General features: G+C 31.9%; 2 protein-coding genes and 1 long non-coding RNA gene across 3 annotated transcripts in view; 1 reads left to right on the forward strand and 2 right to left on the reverse strand.

Annotated features, from left to right (window-relative positions):
• Positions 1-1,506: 1,506 nt before the first annotated feature.
• LOC111414473 (uncharacterized) lies at positions 1,507-10,983 on the reverse strand. Its single transcript, XR_002706275.2, has 3 exons — positions 10,845-10,983; positions 10,560-10,763; positions 1,507-1,840 (listed from the first exon to the last, which is right to left on the reverse strand). It is a non-coding gene; the product is annotated as an uncharacterized lncRNA (long non-coding RNA).
• Positions 10,984-11,543: 560 nt separating this feature from the next.
• The window catches only part of LOC111414446 (basic phospholipase A2 homolog 1), a 33,154-nt gene continuing 23,923 nt past the window's right edge, over positions 11,544-20,774 (forward strand). Inside the window, exon 1 of the mRNA XM_023045792.2 lies at positions 11,544-11,893. The gene's annotated coding sequence lies outside the window, so the exon portion shown is untranslated. The remainder of the gene's footprint in view (positions 11,894-20,774) is intronic.
• On the reverse strand, positions 13,420-20,089 carry LOC111414463 (beta-galactosidase-1-like protein 2). The gene is made up of 2 exons (XM_023045819.2): positions 19,116-20,089; positions 13,420-14,959 (listed from the first exon to the last, which is right to left on the reverse strand). The coding sequence occupies exons 1-2, from the start codon at positions 19,888-19,890 to the stop codon at positions 13,746-13,748; spliced, it is 1,989 nt and encodes a 662-aa protein (XP_022901587.2). The 5' UTR covers positions 19,891-20,089; the 3' UTR covers positions 13,420-13,745.

The following is a 20,774-nucleotide window of genomic DNA, read 5'->3' on the forward strand; positions in this document are numbered from 1 at the left end:
TGTCGATTATTTCAAAATTTATTTCTCAAGAACTAAAAATGATTTTTCAAAACGGCTTAATGCATTAAAAAGAGGATACTTTAATTAATAATTGGTGATATTTCCACACGGATCCTTCAAGAAATGAATTTTATACCGAATTTTGAACATTATCGATGCAAATTGCAACATCGAAAATTTTATCAAATCTTCAAATATTATTTTCTCAAAAACTAAACGTTATTTTTAAAAACGGGTTGGTTCATTGGAAAGAAGACACTTTTATTAACACTTTGGGAAATTTTCATACTCATATTCCAGGAAGTGGATTTTATAGGAATTTTTAAAACTTAATCGGCGAAAATTGCAAAATTCGAAAAAATTGTCGATGATTTCAAAAATTTATTTCTCAAGAACTAAAAGTGATTTTTCAAAACGGCTTTTTGCATTAAAAAGAGGATACTTTAATTAATAATTGGTGATATTTCCACACGGATCCTTCAAAAAATTAATTTTATAGCGAATTTTGAAAGTTATCGATGAAAATTGCAACATCGAAAATTTTATCAAAACTTCAAATATTGTTTTCTCAAAAACTAAGAGATATTTTTAAAAACGGGTTGGTTCATTAGAAAGAGGACACTTTCATTAACACTTTGGGAAATTTTCATACTCATATTCCAAGAAGTGGATTTTATAGGAATTTTTAAAACTTAATCGGCGAAAATTGCAAAATTCGAAAAAATTGTCGATGATTTCAAAAATTTATTTCTCAAGAACTAAAAGTGATTTTTCAAAACGGCTTTTTGCATTAAAAAGAGGATACTTTAATTAATAATTGGTGATATTTCCACAAGGATCCCCCAAGAAATGAATTTTATAGCAAATTTTGAAGATTATCGATGAAAATTGTAACATCAAAAATTTTATCAAAATTTCAAATATTGTTTTCTCAAAAACTAAGAGCTATTTTTCAAAACGGGTTGGTTCATTGGAAAGAGGACACTTTTATTAACACTTTGGGAAATTTTCATATTCATATTCCAAGAAATGGATTTTATACGAATTTTTAAAACTTAATCGGCGAAAATTGCAAAAATCGAAAAAATTGTCGATCATTTCAAAAATTTATTTCTCAAGAACTAAAAATGATTTTTCAAAACGGTTTGTTGCATTAAAAAGAGGATACTTTAATTAATAATTGGTGATATTTCCACACGGATCCTTCAAAAAATTAATTTTATAGCGAATTTTGAAAGTTATCGATGAAAATTGCAACATCGAAAATTTTATCAAAGCTTCAAATATTGTTTTCTCAAAAACTAAAAATTATTTTACAAAACGGGTTTGTTCATTGGAAAGAGAACACTCTCATTAACACTTTGGGAAATTTTCGTACTCATATTCCAAGAAGTGGATTTTATATGAATTATTCGGGTTGATATAATGCCTCGGCCGCAAGCGACCTCGGTTTAAGCAACTCAAACATTCTTAAAAACTAGTGACGATGTATTTTACTTACACGTTTTTAACAAATAATCATGTTTTCATCGATATGGTTTTCTTGTAATGCCTCGGACACAAGCAATCTCGGCTTAAGTAAGTCAAATGTCGTTGAAATCATCCCGATTTTTCTTAAATTTGATGGCGAGATAGCGCCTCGGCCGCTATCTTTTCTTCATCAACTTATTTTTATTGCATTATTAAACCGAGTCGTAAACTAAATGATTTTCATTGGTAAATTTTTTCTCGGAAAAAAGTTTACGCGAACCATATCGCTTATTTATGCTTCTTGTTAGATCTCCTTTTACTTAAGGATATAAAAATTGTGAGGTTGGTAATGTTTTCGCTTAAAATGGATCTGTAAAAGATTAAAACATTATGTAATGATCTAAAATTGTAACGATGAAATTGAAAAAATGAAACAATAAGTTAATTTTCTTTAATGAGGAGAATTAAATCTAAGTTTAAAACAATTTCAAGGATAATTATCCGCGTTAAAATAGAAAAAAAAATGTCTCAACACTACGAATTGAGTCAACTAAATCAACCACGTGAAGATATTTAAAGAATCTAATTTGAAGAAAAAAAAAAAAGAAATTTAATCAATTTTAAAAGAAAGTCAAAAAATGATATCTTAACGACTTCCTAAACATATTTATTAAAAGGTCACAAAACGAATCTGAATTTGTTTAAGATTTGTGGCTTTCACGCTTGATGGGAGAACGATTTTTTTGAAATTAAAAAAAAATGAAACTAAGTTTTTACGCAATAATGAAATATTATAATTTTAACCTTTTTACTCCAATTTATTTGACCCCGTTATTAATGCATTCATCTCTTAATTAATTCCATTTCGAAAATCAAAATCAGCTTCATTAATTTTTCAGTTAAGAAATCTTAAGGAATTTTTGTTTCTCGTGTATTTCTTAATAGCTCAATTACCAAAGTTATTTCAACATAAGCTTTGCGATTAAATGACACTGCACCTGAATAATATTTCAACGCTTCTTAATATTTCTATTCGCGAGATGTGTGTTTTTTTAAGTATTTATACAACTTTAAATGATTTTATAATTAATTATGTCGCAATCCAAGCTGTTTACACATAAGAAATAAGTAATGGAAATAAAATGTATTCTCGCATTGCAGTAAAACCTGATTTTCCACAATTTTTTGAACTCCCCCAAAATAAAAATGAACTCGTTTGAATCAATTAACCTTTAAGATTGATTAAAAATCAAAAAAGAAAAGTCTAGGCGTTAACAGTACGTTAAGTACGAAATAAAAATGTTCTCACGTGCATTATATCACACGAAAATTTATTTGGAACAGATTTAGAAACTCATCACTACCTTTCTATAAAAAAAAACTCAAAAGATCATTCATCTTCAACCATAACGAAGTGTCCCCAATTATGTAATATATCGAGTTACCAAAAAAGAATGTATTGTGAGAGGATTTTAATAAGCATTTATTACATAATTTTTTATGTATACAGGGTGTTTAGGTAAATAGAGAGAATTTCTCAATGTTTACTATTAACCCATAAAGTAACACGACCTGTGGTGACCAGCAAGAAAAGAGGAGTAAAATTATTTATATAAAGGCACATGACATCTGAAATTAATTTCTACGATGATAGCTCAGTACCAACATTAAAAAGTAACAAATAAGATATAGACCAAGTTTTCATGTCAAAGTTGTAGTTAGTAATGATAACATTTGCCGAAAAATGGATGAGGTACTTAGGCAAATATGTTTAGTGCATAAAGCATACAACACAAAGCTGCTATAACCTATTGGTTCTAGCGCCTCGGCCGCAAACGACCTTGGCTTGATTTACTTAAGCGTCATTGCAAATTCAGGTTTCTCATCGATATGGTTTTGTTGTAATACCTCGGCGTTATTAGATGATATCGTTCATTTGATATCATGGAAAGTAAACCAAGCGCACAAGTGTTGAAGGAGAAATTAATTATCCTGAATGGAAACTCCTATTTCTATAAGAGATACAGGAAAAATGATATCAGTGTCTGAGGATCGATTCTTATAAGAAACTTAATGGCGAAAGCCGCATATCGATATCTCTTACGGTTTCAGAGATACAGGGTGTTTTTTTTTTCGTCACATTTTTCCAAGAACCATTGGCAAAAATTCATGCGCCGTTCAAGACCTCCTGGTCTGAGATAATAAATGAGACTTAAATCCGGCTTAAATATGAATTGTTTCAAAATCCGTCTAGAATAATAATCTTCTAAAAATATCATTAAAAAGTTGCAGCCTCTCTGGATATCGTTCATGATATAAATTTCCTGCATTCTCCTCAGATTGTATAAAACGTACTATCATGTCCCATTCTTCATAATTTTTATATGACATTATTTTGAAAGTTGATGACAACTAAGTAATATTCTAACGATAAGTACTAACACTTACAACTTGAATCAAAATTTGACAGATAGATACTCATAAACAATGCATTTGTTTTATCAAAACGTCGTCAAAGCCCACTACTATCCGTGCAAAAAGTCAAGGCCCCTCACTTTAGAGATCGATATCTCTACCATATCAGGTACCCGATTTTTGAGAGTACCAGCAACTTTGCGATTTTTTTTTCTCGAAAATTATCGTACGAAAAAATTTGAATTTTGAACACGTGGTAGCCTGATGTGTTCTTAATGAGTGGCATATTTTATTTTTTCGATAATTCATACAGTTTCGCGGAAAATCGCGGTTTAGTAAGACGCCGTCATGTCGAAAACGGCTGGGTGGATTTGACCAAAATATGTCAAATAATGTCGTTGGTCGGATTCCGTTACCAGTTTTTCAAAATTAGAGCTCTCTAATTTTTTAAAAACGATTTAATAGAATTACAAATTAAAGAGAAACAGAAATAAGCTCTGAGGGGTGACGTGGGTTTTGTCCAATCGGAACAGATGGTGTGTCCCAGACAGGACGTCGCGCCTTATTTCTTTATGTAGGTAAGATAAAGGCGCGACGTTGTAATCACTGAACATTTCTACCTAACAAATATGTTAATTTGAAAATTTTCGGTTTTCTTTTTATCGCGAGTTAAATGAAAAAAGTACCCGATTTCTCGAAAACTATTTGACGAAAAATTGCAAATTTGAACTGGTGATAAACCGATGTCTTCTTAATATAGGGCATATTTTATTTTTTCGATATTCCATATAGTTTCGCGGAAAATCGCGGTTTAGTAGGTTGCGGTTATTTCGAAAACGACCTGGCGGATTTTGACGTGGTTTTTACCAAAATATCTCAAATAATGTCGGTCGTCGAATTCCGTCATTAGTTTTTCAAAATTAAGGTTCCTTAATTTTTTAAGAGCGATTTAATGGAATTACAAATTAAAGAGGAACAGAAATAAGCTATGCGGGGAGAGGAGGGTTCCGTCCAATCGGAACAGATGGTTCGTCTCAGACAGTACGTCACGCCTTTATCTGACCTATATAAAGAAATAAGAAATATAGATAAGAAAAAAGTTATGACGACTTTTCGAAAATGAACTTTTTTAAAAAACACCCTGTATCTCTGAAACCATAAGAGATATCGATATGCGGTTTTCGCCATTAAGTTTCTTATAAAAATCGAGCCTCAGACACTGATATCATTTTTCCTCTATTTCTTATAGAAAGAAGAGTTTCCCTTTTAAAGTGTCCAATTTGACCCACCCTGTATAGCAGTTAAATGAGAAATCGTTTATCCTCATTCTGCCTCGCCCGCAAGCGACCTCGGCAATAGTTGTGTCGAGATAGCAGAAGAGGAGATCGAAGCAGTGCTTAGGGGATTGAAGAAGGGAAAGGCGCCAGGGGAAGATGGCATCCAGAACGAGGTATGGTTGGAAGCATCAAGGGTGGTGAGAGTGAAGTTGTTGGAGGGGATGAATAGCGTATGGAGAGGGGGGGGATTCCGGAGGGATGGAAAGTGGGGGTAATTTGCCCAGTATATAAAAAGGGTAATAAGGGAAGGGTAGAAAGCTACAGAGGAATTAACCTACTAGACTGGGCATACAAGGTATACACGAAGATACTGCTGGGAAGACTGGAGGAGGAGAGGGGAATTTTGCCGGATGGGCAGGCAGGCTTTCGGAAGGGAAGGGGAGCAATCGACAACGTGTACGTGTTAAAGCATCTGGCAGATAGAGAGCTGTATAAGAAGGGAGGGAAATTGTACGCCCAGTTTATAGATTTGAAGGCGGCTTTTGATAAGGTGGATAGGGGAAAGTTGTGGGAGGAGATGGGGAGGAGGGGGATCACGGAACACCTAATTGCGAGAGTGAAGGAAATATACATGGAGACTATGGCGATAAGCTGAGCGACGTGTTTTGGACGACGAAGGGACAGAGGCAGGGATGTCCGCTGAGCCCAAGTCTGTTTGCACTGTATACGGCGGACCTGGAGGATAGATTGAGGAAGGGGCAAATGGGAGGGTTGGTGGTGGGAGGTAGAAAGGTGCATATGTTAGCATACGCGGATGACATCGTGGTCATGGCGAGAGAAGTGGCGGAGATGAAAGATATGATAAAGACATTGGAAAGATATTTTAGGGGGAAGGGGCTGGAAGTGAATGTGGGGAACACAAGGATGATGAAGTTTTGTAAGGGGGGGAGAAAAAGAACAGAAAACTGGAGATGGGAGGGAAAAGAGATCGAGGAGGTTAGGGAGTATACTTACTTGGGGTATGTGTTCAGGGAGGACAACAGGGAGGGGTCGCATGTGATAGCAATGGCAAAAAAGGCGAATAAGGTGATGGGACAAGTATGGGGTTGGGGGAAGAGAGTCTTTGGAAGGAATGTGGCAGCGAGGAAGATTATGTTTGAAGGTCTGGTTAGCAGTGTGATGATGTATGGAGCAGAGGTATGGGGATGGAGAGAGCAGGCAATGCTGGAGGACGTGCAAGCTAGATACTGGAGATGAGTGCTTGAGGTGGCGAGAGGAACACCGGGATATATAGTGAGGGAAGAGGTAAAGGTGGATAAAGTCAGAGTGGAGGGGGGCAGGAGAGCAGTGAAATATGAAGAAAGAATAGAAGGGAGGCCAAACTGCGGGATCTTGGGGGAGTGTTGGAGGGAAAGATCAAATATGGGAAAGGAGACAGAGACAACTATTATAGACGAGCGGGCTACTCGGTAACTGAGATAAATAGTAGACGAAGGGTGGGTAGGGAGATGTGGAGGGAGTTGAGAGATAGGGACCGAGATATGCAGAGACAGGAAAGAAGGACACAAATAAAAGAGGGGAGGTATAACGAAAGGTACAGGGACATAATGACGGAGGGGCTGCCTAGATACTTGTTATTGGAAGGAGATGAGGAATTGAAGAAGTTGGTGGCTAGGTTCCGTTGTGGAAACGAGGAGAGAGCGAACAGATACTGGATGGCCGATGAGGAGAGGTGGTGTAGGCTATGCAGGGAGGAATGGGAAACGTTGGAACATATGTTGAATGGGTGCAGTGAGTTGTGGGAGGAGGAGTTGGACCGAGGGCAGATCTTAGGAGAGCGGGGAGAGGGGAACGATGGATATACTATTGGTTCTAGCGCCTCGCCCGCAAGCGACCTCGGCGATATTAGATGATATTGTTTATTTGATGTCTTGGAAAATGAACCATGTGTACAGCAGTTAAATCACACATTCTTGTAAACTATTTTGTATGGAGATAATCAATGTCAACGCAAAACTACCTCTGCTTAATTAAGCCATGTAATCTTGAAAACTGTCTTATATCAATGTAGCGCCTCGGAGCAACCTCGGCTTAATTAAGTCGCACATTCTTGAAAATTATTTTGTATCGATGTTACACTTCGGTCACAAAGCTACCTCCGCTTAATTAAGCCAAACATTCTTGAAAACTGTTTTATATCGATGTAGCGCCTCGGGCGTGGAGCAACCTCGGCTTAATTAAATCACACATTCTTGAAAACTATTTTGTATCGAGGTAATCAATATTACGCAAAACTACCTCTGCTTAATAAAGCCATGCAATCTTGAAAACTGTTTTATATCGATGTAGCGCCTCGGTCGCGGAGCAACCTCGGCTTAATTAAATCACACATTCTTGAAAATTATTTTGTATCGATATGGTATTAATGTTACACTTCGGTCACAAAGCTACATACCTCCGCTTAATTAAGCCATACATTCTTGAAAACTGTTTTATATGGATGTAGCGCCTCGGGCGTGGAGCAACCTCGGCTTAATTAAATCACACATTCTTGAAAATTATTTTGTATCGATATGGTATTAATGTTACACTTCGGTCACAAAGCTACCTCCGCTTAATTAAGCCATACATTCTTGAAAACTGTTTTATATCGATGTAGCCCCTCGGGCGTGGAGCAACCTCGGCTTAATTAAATCAGACATTCTCGAAAACTATTTTGTATCGATATGGTATCGATGTTGCGCCTCGGCCGCAAGCAATTTCGACTTAATTCAGCCAAACATTGTTAATTGTCCGGATTTATTGGAGATATGACCTTGATACATTGGGTTGGCATCAAGCGATTATTTAAACCGAACAGAATGAATGTTCTTGAAAAATCATCGATTTTATATAACAAGTCGTACATAATTAGCTACAATTCTGGGAAATGCAGTATTTCTTCAGAGTTGAGTGTTCCAATTTGCTAAGATACATGGCGTAGCATGGTAAAGGTGTTAACGAAATTCCTACTTACCTTTGGATACTAAATAAAGATCCAAACTATAATTACAATCATGAAAAACATATTAAGTTAAATAATCATATCTCTAACTCTACAATTGAAGACATAACAATAGACGGAGTCTTGTATTTACGTGCGATACGGAATAGAAGAAGTTTATTTAGAAGCAGAAGGCCATTGCCAACTAGACTTTCACGGCAGTGACATAACGATAAACAACAATCCGTTCACCTGTCGGAAGATTGAAGCTTTAAAGCATCTAGGAGGGACAGAACCGTACTCAAAAAAACGTCTACATTTATAAATAATAAAAATAAAACAAAAAATGATTCCCTTTTAATTAATAAAATTAGAGAAATAAGAAAACCTACGAAATGATTTTGAATTCAATTAGCGGCACGTTCTCGATTGCCACTAACAATAACAGTTATCAAGTCCTTGTAAGGTTTTATAAAAGACCGAAAGACTTTAAAAAGTGCGTTCAAAGCGTTATTTACAGAAATTTGAACGGTTCTTTTTTGTCGTTCGTTGTCGTATCGATGCAAATTAAACTGTTCGAGTGGTAATTTCGCAGCTGCGTGACGTGTGGTGTATGAATCGTTAAAACGTTTATTATGAAACCCGGAATGCCGCACTAATATAAAACTAGATCGATCGCGGTGCATTAAGAAAATCAAGGATACTTTCGAAATATTTGCTAATACGAAGGGGAATATTTTAAAAAACGATTTATCAACCTTTTTTCGAACGTGGAAAATTACTATCAAGGATTCTTTTTTAAAACCTTGTTAACCTCTACCTTAAAATTATATCTGACCTAGAACTAAATTTCTTTTTCCTTTTTGTGTCTTCGATTTACTTTCTTAAACGTTCAATTCGAACAACAACGTTTCGTTATTAATAATTTTTGTGATTTAATTGTTTCAAATTAGTGTTACCTAGAAAGTGGTGAAAATGTCGTAATCGAGAGTAGGAAAAAAAAATAAACACGCAAACTAGCGATGACATAACGTTAAAAAAAATGGGGCTTTGGGGTATCCTTTTTATTAGTCTTCCGCGAAAATTCGAAACATGACTTTGGTCCCAACGGTTTCCTAACGGAATTTCCATTAACGACCAACTTACGTAAATCTCCACTAAAACGTTGTAACATTAAAACGTACAGCAGTAAAAGGCTTGACAAAATGTTAATTTTGTGAATAGATAAGAAAGTTACTATAATCGTTTTCGTGGCATTAACCTTTTATTTAGAAATCAGGGTTTTGTGTTAATTTGTTATTGAATGAGAAATGGATTTGGTTCATTATGAAGTTTGAGTTAATCTAATCAATAACCTTTACATAATCTTTACACATTCTATATCTAGAATTATTTTGTAAGGCCCGGTATATTCATCTTCAATTATACTCTATTTTTTAATATTTATTATAACACTAGACGTAGAACTAGAAAGTTTCGGGTTTAGCCGTGCGTCTCTTAAGACGGCTTAAAAACGAAGAAAGCTTGAAATCTTTACCTGAATGAAGATTTTTCTTCTAAAAAATAAATTAAATCCTCAAAAATTTTAAAGTGACAGATAATAGTTAGGTTATGTTTTTGTTTCTGCTTCAATTTCGGGGAAAGATCACTTTTTAGAGTCCATAATCACTGTAAATAAATAGTTTTGGAGTCCAAAAATGTATTTTGGCTAATTTATCTTATTTTTTCGCAAAATTTAATGATTTTAGTAAGAAATGTAATCGTAGGGCTTAAATGTCAAAATTGACTTAAACTGGATGGTTGTCGCTAGATGGGGTGAGCAACTATTTAGAAAAAAAGAAATTTTTAAAATAAAAAAATAATAATCATAAAAGTTTGAAATCTTTACCTGAATGAAGATTAATTTTTCCTTATTACCTTAAAAAATTATTTATTAATAAGTTTTTTTGTAAAAAATAAATTAAATTGTCAAAAATTTTAGTGACAGGATAAAAGTTAGGTTATGTTTTCGTTTCTTCTTTAATTTCGGGAAAAATCACATGTCTCTCAAGACGGCTAAACCCGAATGATCCTAGTACTAAGTCTAGTGTTAGATTAATGTATATTTTTATTGAGCTATAACGGACACTGCCTTCCCTGTATTAATCCGTTTTATTGATATTGTTTGACATATATTTTTTATTATGTTTAAACAAATAAGTAATTAAATTCGTAACTACAATTTACTTAAAATCCTTTCTAGTTTTAAAACTCCCGCCAAAAAATAGCTTTGAAAAATTACACTGTGTAAACGTGACTTTTCATTTTACTCCTCCAAATTAAAAAATAGAGTTATTTTCACCTATTGGTAAAATTAATCTGACTATTAATGGTACTGACTATATAATATTTAATTATATTATAAATGTACTTACTTCATTTTAGGGTTTGACAGATTGATTAGTCAAATTCGTGGCACACAGTTTTTTCCACACTTTCTCGTTATCTTTTCAAGTAACTGCATCAGTTTTTCTATTTTTGATTTTGAATAATTCACAACTAGGTCTACTAGGGTTGATGTCTCTATTGCTGAGGATCTCTCGTTTTCCTTTAGTCCCTTTTCTAACTCCTTGAATTTGCTGAAAACAACAACACAACATAATTAAAAGCAACTCTTTATTGAAATAGGTGTTTATCAAGAATGCAGCATCAAAAATTACCGATATATCCACGTTTAAACCACGCAAAAACGATAAATAACAAGAAAAAGCTGAGAACACTTAACACTGACAGAACGGGAATTAGAGGTTAGAAAAATGTATGATGTAAACAAAATTTGAAGTTTAGGGTTGAATGTTGTCTGTCCTTGTCGCACATACGCATTATCCGTATACGTTTGTTTCATTTATTGTAGTACTCTATTTGCAAAAGTTTAAACCTCAAAAATAAGTATCTGGAAGAATAAATAGCATGAATATACTCAATTTAAATTAATCTTAATAAATATCTGAAAAGTAGTTATCTAGTTCTAGTTCAATCAAAAATTAAACGACAATTTCACCCCATCTAGCGGCAACATATTAAGTGAGTTTTGACATTTAACATTACGATTACATTTTTTGCTATCATTATTAAATTTTGCGAAAAAATAAGTGTAACTGAGCCAAAACCTACATCAGAATACGTTTATGGACTCTCAAACTAATCATTTATAGTGATTTTTCCCGAAATTGAAAAAAAAGGAATACATAAACTCACTTTAAAATTTTTGAGGATTTAATTTATATTTTAGAAAATAACTTATTAATAAATGATTTTTTAAGGTAATAGCTTTGGTAATAGGGAAAAATTAATCTTCATTCAGGTAAAGATTTCAAATTGTTATGATTATTATTTTTTTATCTTAAAAATTCCATCTTTTCTAAATAGTTGTTCACCCCATCTAGCGGCAATCATCCATATTAAGTCAGTTTTGACATTTAAACCCTACGATTACATTTCTTGCTAAAATTATTAAATTTTGCAAAAAAATAAGATTAATTAAGCCAAAATCCCGATCAAAATACGTTTTTGAATATCTAAACTAGTTATCTACAGTGATTTTGGACTCTAAGAAGTGATCTTTCCTCGAAATTGAAGAAGAAACGAAAACATAACCCATCTTTTATCTGTCACTTTAAAATTTTCGAGGATTTAGTTTTTTTTTAGAAAAAAACTTATTAATAAACGATTTTTTTAAGACAATAAGGAAAAATGAATCTACATTCAGGTAAAGATTTCAACCCTTTATAATTAATATTTTTTTATCTTAAAAAAGTGCTTCTCTTCTAAATATTTGCTCGCCCCATCTAGCGACAACCACCCATATTAAGTCAGTTTTGACATTTAAACCCTACGATTACTTTTCTTGTAAAAATTATTAAATTTTGCGAAAAAATAAGTTTAAGTGAACTAAAATTCCCATCAAAACACGGTTTTGATCTTCCAAACTATTTATTTACAGTGATTATGGACTCTAAGAAGTGATCTTTCCCTGAAATTGAAGAAGAACCGAAAACATAACCTAACTTTTACCTGTCACTTTAAAATTTTTGAGGATTTAATTATATTTTTGAAGAAAGAAATGATATTTTTAAGATAATAAGGAAACATTAATCTTCATTCAGGTAAAGATTCGATACCAAAAAGTTTACAAGGTTAAATATAAGTGAAATTCAACGAATTTTTCTCTACCTAAATGTTTTCTTTTACTCTTTTAGCCATTCGAGTTAAAGGAATTTTATTGTATATATTAATATTTATACGGTTAAAACCCATCTTTAAACCGAATTCAAATGAAGGGGATTTTATTTTTTACAAATTTATAGTTTAAAAGTCGATAAATTTACATATTAAATCAATATAAAATGTAAATTTATTAAACACTCATGTTTTTTTAATTAATAAGAATGCACAAACAAATCTAAATGCACAAACACAGTGAAAGTATTTTGGTGACGTTCGCTTTTTAGATTTATTTCCACAATTGCGACTCAGTTAATGATCGAAACAAGTTAGTTCGACCACCAAAAAAAAATGTTTGTTACGTATAAGTAGATAGGCGTGTGCTTTAACGATTACGAAACAAGGTTTGTTCGTTAACGTTGATATCTGTTAAGAGAGGTTTAAATGATTTCGATTCACGTGGAGAAAGTAGTTTGAATCGTATCGGAAGCGGAGTTTTTAAAAAATTAGGACGTGTTTTTCTAAGGATATGATTTATCAAAATATTTTCTTAGATATAGCTTCCTATATGAGTTTATATTCAAAGATACAATTCTTTTAATTTTGAAACGTTATTAATTCGTTTATTTAGTTTTGTGTAGTAGTTAATGCTAAATGATCAATCAACTTTCTATTATTTATTACAAATTTCTGCACTCATTTTTTTTTAAGACAACTTTTAAGATTTATTATACATATTGCGTCATTAATGAATAATAATAAGTTTAGATGGCCTTAAAAGTCGTCTGGATCCTTTTACGTTTACTTTATTGTAAAATAATAAGGAGTAGGTGTTGTTCAACAAAGCAAAACTAATGAGATTAATCTTGCCAGAAGACGGAATCACATATCACTTAGTATTACCTTGTGGAGTTTTTTTTTTAAATTTATTCCGATCTAACAATAAGATTTAATTGTATGATAAAAAATTCCTTGACTAATAAGTAATTATAATTTTATAATGTTATTATTGTGTAGATTTCTTTTTTCACAAATTCTTTAATTTGTTAATTATTGGTGAAAACAACGTCGTAAAATGTCATCGTTTATTTATTACCACTATTAATAAGATAATAATAATAAAAAAGATAAAATAAAGAACATGTTTTGAGAGATAGGCAACCAAATCTACGTAACGTATTATATACCTGCTGCCATCTATTATCACCAATAGATTTTAATAATTTGACGTTTAATTCCAAATGACATTTAAATTACTTGCATTCTTTTTAAAAATTTTAATTTCTTTTATTAATTAATTCTTAAAAAATAGAATTTTTACACAATTCCACTAAACACACAAAAAAATATATATAAAAAATCTTATTCTAAGTACAGATGTTTACCAAAATATTTGATTATGACATAATAATTGAAACCATTCCAATTTCGGCATTTTGCGTTTTATAAAACGGTGTTGTTCTAAATTTTAATCGGTCCGCCGGAAAGAACTGTTCGAAAACCATGATGGTGTTTTTCCCTTCTTTTAGTAAAGGGGCGGGTAAAAACAGGGTTTGTTGCGGTCCGATCGAAGAGTATCGTCCCAAAATGAAATTATTTACAACAACGAATCCCTTAGTCCACGAAGACATATCCAAAAACGTATCGTACCGCGTTTGAACCTTTAAAGTGGCCTTATAAATCGATGGGGCTGGTAACCAGGGGTTAATAGGCGGGTGAAAATAATTCAATTTCGAAAAAAATGTTTTTTTAAAATCCAATGGGATAATTTTGAAATCGTTTAATTCAGTGTCATCTAAAAATACGCCACCTTGCCATAAACCTTTATATTGAATGAATTGGTCTAAACTTCCGAAGTTGTTTCTACCCCAATTTTCAACGATTAAATCTAAAGTTGCCGATTTAAACGGTTGCATTCCGAGGTGTAATCTAGAGTCTTTCCATCGCCAAAATCCGAACGAATTTAAATCGCTTACTAAAGTTAAAGGTTTTGATACTAAAAATCCGTTTATTAACACCATAACTGTATCGCAAACTCTTCCTTTAATGATTAAAGTTGTGTTGCTTGAGATGTCTAAGTTTTCTTTTCTGTAAACTATGTATCCGTAGCTTTGCCCCGAATTATTATTAATTTGAGGTAATAACTCCATCGGCATTAATTTTGGGCTGTTTATTTTTATTGGGGCTTGCTCCAAAATTTCGTTGAACGTTAATTGTTTATCGATAAATACATTTTTGTACGCAAATTTAATTGTAATTGCGGGAACGATCGGCGTTCTCGTTTTAATTTTGTTATATTTTGTTAATAACTCTTTAACCATAACATATTTCATTGTGTAATCTCCAGATTCGCTTATGGGGGCGTCGTAATCATAACTTGTCGTATCCGGTTGATAACCCTCATTATCTACGCTTGAATCGGCGATATTTGCCCCGTTCATAAACCCGAAACTTGTTCCACCAACGAACATGTACATGTTTACGGAAGCGGGGTATTTTAAAATCCTCTCTAATATGTTGTAGAAATCTTCGTTGTCTCGAATGTGATGTAATTCACCCCAATGATCGAACCAACCGGTCCAAAACTCGGTGGCCATTAATGGTTTTTCACCTAAAATTAATTTTATTTAATAATTGTACTCTATTTTTTAATTCGGAGGGGTGTTTTCAAATTGCAGCGCCAAAACGACAGGTTATTGCTTAGTTTTAACCAAAAATTACACTAGGAAAATTCGAATTTGATGTTTTTTGAAAGAGTTTCGACGGACGGCTAAGAAGAAAACTTTCAGGTGTTAATGTCAACTTTAATTTTATTATAATATTCGTAATCTTTATAAAATAACCTTTAAAATGAGTCCAAACATGACGCACTTATCTCAAAAAACAAAAAAATTAGAATAAAAAACATTAAACCCGAAGTTAGCAACAATGAAAATAGCAATTTAATTTTTAAATATTAATACCAACCTTAATTTCAGTTTTTTTTTTATTATATTTTTGTTTTTGTGACAAATTTTAATACATTTTATAAAAATTAAGAATATATCAAAATGACATTGACATTTCAAACCGGAAGTTGTTCATATTTTGAGTAATATTGGAATGTTTGGGCTCATTTTAAAGGATTTTTCACGATTACATATATGTCAAAATTGAGATTGACATTTCTTCTCATAACTTTATTAATATTGAAGATAAATATGTCTTCAAATTTCTTCATTTAAAAAAATAACAATAATAGAAAAGTTATTGATATAAAACAACCTGATTCATCTTTCCGCAATCCTTATTCAATTTCATTTTAAATACTTTTTATTGAAATTCACCGATTAACCTTAAAAATTGACGTTTAATTGTCAAATTAAATCGACACAAACTTAACCTCACTTTTAAAAGAGCCAAAATAAAAAATGACGTTTAAACGTCAAATCAAAAATATACAAATAAACGACTTAACCTCACTTTTAAAAGAGCTAAATTAAAAATTGATGTTTAATTGATGTTGTTTGTACTCACTTTAAAGGATTTTTAATGATTACAAATATGTCAAAATTGAAGTTGTAACCTGAAGTTAATTATCATCACGAAGATAAAACGGCGATAGGCGACTGTGTTCCAGAATAGGGCGAATTTAATTCAGAGTTTTACCTTGTGGCTATGACGACAGCGCCCCGGTGGCAAAACTGTAAACTAACAAAAATTAATCTGTTTAGGTTAGGTTGGTTATTTTTTCTTTTGGGGTCCATTACATTAATCATTGTTACACATCATTTTTACAACTCAATATTAGATAATAATTAATTACAATAATATTAATCAATATTATTATAATTTTTATTCCTCCTATAATATAGAATTGGTCCAGCTAAAATCAGCTGATCTGTCAAAACTAAAAATCTGTCAACTATAACCTAAAAAGTATATTTAATTTTAGTTTGCAGTTTTAACACAAGGGGCGCTATCGTCAGAGCCACAAGGTATCTCTGAATTAAGTTCGCCTTATTTTGAAGTAAATCACCCACCACATTTGTACGCTCGTTTTATCTCCGTTATCATATAATAGACAACTTCATGGTGTTCTTTCATGATGTATTTTTTATTAAAAAAAACTTTAAAATGTGTCCAAACATGATGCATTTATCTAAAAATACAAAAAAGTTAGAATAAAAAACATTGAACCCGAAGTTAGCAACAATGAAAATAGCAATTTAATTTTTAAATATTAATACCAACCTTAATTTCTGTTCTTTTTTATTATATTTTTGTTTTTGTCACAAATTTTAAGACATTTTATAAAAATTAAGAGTATATCAAAATGACATTGACATTTCTAACCGGAAGTTGCTCATATTTTGAGTAATATTGGAATTAAACCTGCAACCCAGTTAGCAGAAATTTTTAAATAACACCATTTTTATTTCGATTTTGTGTAAATTGCGGTGTGGTCGAAAGTATGTTTTGAATTTTGTTCTTAACACATCGGTAAACTCGTCCTGGTAATTAATTAATTGATTAATAAATAAATTTAATAAATAAAAACATTATATAGGCAACCCATTTAGCAGAAATTTTTAAATAATGCAATTTTTATTTCAATTTTGTGTAAATTGCGGTGTGGTCGAAAATATGTTTTGAACTTTGTTCTTAACACTTCTCAAACACATCGTAAATTCGTTCTGGTTATTAATTAATTGATTAATAAATAAATTTAATAAATAAAAATATTATATAGGCAACCCATTTAGCAGAAATTTTTAAATAACACAATTTTTATTTCGATTTTGTGTAAATTGCGGTGTGGTCGAAAATATGTTTTGAACTTTGTTCTTAACACTTCTAAAGCACATCGTTAGACATTGACATTTCTAACCAAAAGTTGCTCATATTTTGAGTAATATTGGAATTAAACCTATCATGTTTGGGCTCATTTTAAAAGATTTTTCACGATTACAAATATATCAAAATTGAGGTTGACATTTCTAACCGGAAGTTGACCATAACTTCATTAACATTGAAGATAAATATGTCGTGTTTGTACTCACTTTAAAGGATTTTTAATGAAAATTCCAAATATGTCAAAATTGAGGTTGACATTTTACACCTGAAGTTAGTTATCACATGATAAATAAATGGACAACTTCATGATGTATTCTTTATTTAAAAGAACTTTAAAATGTGTCCAAACATGATGCATTTATCTCAAAAAATAAAAAAATTAGAATAAAAAACATTAAACTCGAAGTTAGCAACAATGAAAATAACAATTTAATATTTAAATATTAATATCAACCTTAATTTGCTAGGTATCACGATTTATCGTGAGATCTCATGATATTACCTTTAATCTCACGATTTGACATGTACTTCTCACGATTTTATTACAAAAATAATATAATAATTAGTGTTAATAAAATCAAAGTAAAATCATAGCATTTTCAACTCGAATTGTAGGTTACTGTAAATTTCTCTATTAGTTACGTCTATTCGCCGCTAGATGGCGCTAAGATATTACTTACAAAGTACCGCGGTTCATGAAGCCTGTTTTTAAGCCAAAATGGCGGTGTGACAGCTTGTCACTGCATCTCACCACGTATTTACAAAAATATTGCCGTCTTGTTGACTTTGGAGTTGCAAAAATGGCAGTAAGAAGGACTTTCGACTCTTCAGAGTACCACGAGAAAAGAAGAAAGGAAATTTGGCGTAATGTTTTGGTTTGTAGTTTTATATTTCCCGTTTTACTTTCGAGCCAAAATTATTTCCTTTTAATTATATCACTTTTATATCCAAAAGTTGTCTAAACTATTTTACTTGAATCTTAAGCCTATATGTAACATATTATTAAAATTGAGTGATTTTTAAACAAATTTCAACATGTCACGATTTTTTATGACATGACTTGTGTCATGAGCAGAGCCCGGACAGTTTAGGAAAATTATCCTAAAACGCCTCCCACTCCAGTCTCAATATTCAATCGAAGCGTGCGAAGCTGTCGGATACGTCATACCTTATGTCACAAAATAAATTATAATTAATTTATTAATTATAAATTTAATAAAACCAAAAATGAATAATTCAGTGCGTATTTTTATATTATTTTTATTAATTCATTAATTAATGTTGCACTGCAAGTTCTTCGCTAAGGTACGCTCCTGGTACGCTCATCGCTCTTCGAAATTCAATTTTGAAGAGTAACTTAAAAGGTGTCAAAAGTGACAACAACGTACTTACGTCGTTGTCATGGAATTCGTTTCGTGGAGAGGGGCGCACTTTTCCTAAACTGTCCGGGCTCTGGTCATGAGTCATGACATCTATGTGTGTGATCTGGAAACCCTGATTTCAGTTCATTTTCATTATATTTTTTGATGATTATAAAATTTAATAATCATCAAAGAATATAAATCCTCTTTAATCATATAATTAATTCTAATTATATTTTTGTTTTTGTGGCAAATTTTAAGACATTTTATAAAAATTAAGAATATATCAAAATAACATTGACATTTCAAACCGGAAGTTGCTTATATCTCGACTAATATTGAAATTAAACGTATCATGTTTGGGCTCATTTTAAAGGATTTTTAATGAAGATTACAAATATGTCAAAATTAAGGTTGTAACCTGAAGTTAGACATATAATGAACAAATTGACAACTTCATGGTGTTCTTTCATGATGTATTTTTTATTTAAAAAAACCTGACTTTTCATTTTACTCCTCCGAATTAAAAAAATAGAATATAATAAGATTTGAATTAAAAATGATTTTTACCTTGAAGTTTTAAAAGTGCTTCGAATTCTTTTTCTGGGTTTGAAGCGAAATTCGCCGTTTGAAATAAAACTCCCGGTAAAGTACCTTCATCTCCATGAGCCGTTGGCGAATCCGAAGTAAATAATAACTCCTCTATCCCATTGCGAATCAACAACCGTCTTAATTGTTCCAAATAAATCTTATCTGGAACGAATCTCCCCGGTTCGGAAGTACTCCCATATTCATTTTCAACTTGAACCGCAATAATCGGGCCTCCTTTCGTAAATTGCAACATTGCCAATATCGGGATTAAAACGTTAAAGTAATTGGTAACTTTTTGCATGAAGGTTTGCTCCGATGTACGAACTTTTAACCCTTTATAACGAAGTAACCAAGAAGGGAGCCCTCCAAATTCCCATTCGGAACATATATAAGGCCCCGGACGAACAATTGCGAATAAATCCTCCTCTTTAGCTAATTCTAAAAATTTTTGAATGTCTAAAAATTCTTGAAAATCGCTTCCACCCGCGCCGAAATCAAAAACGCCTTCTTCGGGTTCGTGCAAGTTCCATGGTACGTAAGTCTCAACAGTATTTAAACCAGATGCTCTCATTTTTCTCAAACGATCACTCCAATACTCTTTTGGTACTCGAAAATAATGAAATGCTCCGCTTAGAATCGTTATGTTTTTACCGTTTAACGTAAAATAAGGTTTATCAATGTTTAAACCGCTCGTTATTGCACCGGCGCCGGCATAATATTCATATAAACTAGGCAAAATATTAGTCAGGGACATTGTGGTTCAAGCTTAACTCTAAGAACGACTGCATTTGTAACAGTATTTTGGAGTTATTCGTCTTAAATTGGATGATTGCGGGTCACTTCAAAAGGTCAATTAAATATCTTCTTCGATTTGTGACGAAAACTGGACAATTTTTTAGCGACTAAACGAAAGATACCGAAAAGAGAGACGTTTTTTTGAATTGATTTGACACAAAAACGCCACATTAAGGTTAAATTATTTTATTATGAAAGATGTCAATCATCTTAATTGATTAATAAATAAAATTTAATAAATAAAAACATTATATAGGCAACCCAGTTAGCAGAAATTTTTAAATAACACCATTTTTATTTCGATTTTCTGTAAATTGCGTTGTGGTCGAAAGCATGTTTAGAACTTTGTTCTTAACACTTTCCAAACACATCGGTAAACTCGTCCTGGTAATTAATTAATTCATTAATAAATAAATTTAATAAATAAAAACATTATATAGGCAACCCATTTAGCAGAAATTTTTAAATAACAATATTTACTTCGATTTTCTGTAAATTGCGTTGTGGTCGAAAGCATGTTTTGAACATTGTTCTTAACACTTCTCAAACACATCGTAAATTCGTCCTGGTTATTAATTAATTGATTAATAAATAAATTTAATAAATAAAAATATTATATAGGCAACCCATTTGGCAGAAATTTTTAAATAACACCATTTTTATTTCGATTTTGTGTAAATTGCGGTGTGGTCGAAAATATGTTTTGGACTTTGTTCTTAACACTTCTAAAACACATCGGTAAACTCGCCCTGGTAATTAATTAATTCATTAATAAATAAATTTAATAAATAAAAACATTATATAGGCAACCCATTTAGCAGAAATTTTTAAATAACACAATTT

This window comes from Onthophagus taurus, chromosome 3 (genome assembly GCF_036711975.1).
Source record: "Onthophagus taurus isolate NC chromosome 3, IU_Otau_3.0, whole genome shotgun sequence".
In the NCBI taxonomy this organism is placed as follows: Eukaryota; Metazoa; Arthropoda; class Insecta; order Coleoptera; family Scarabaeidae; genus Onthophagus; species Onthophagus taurus.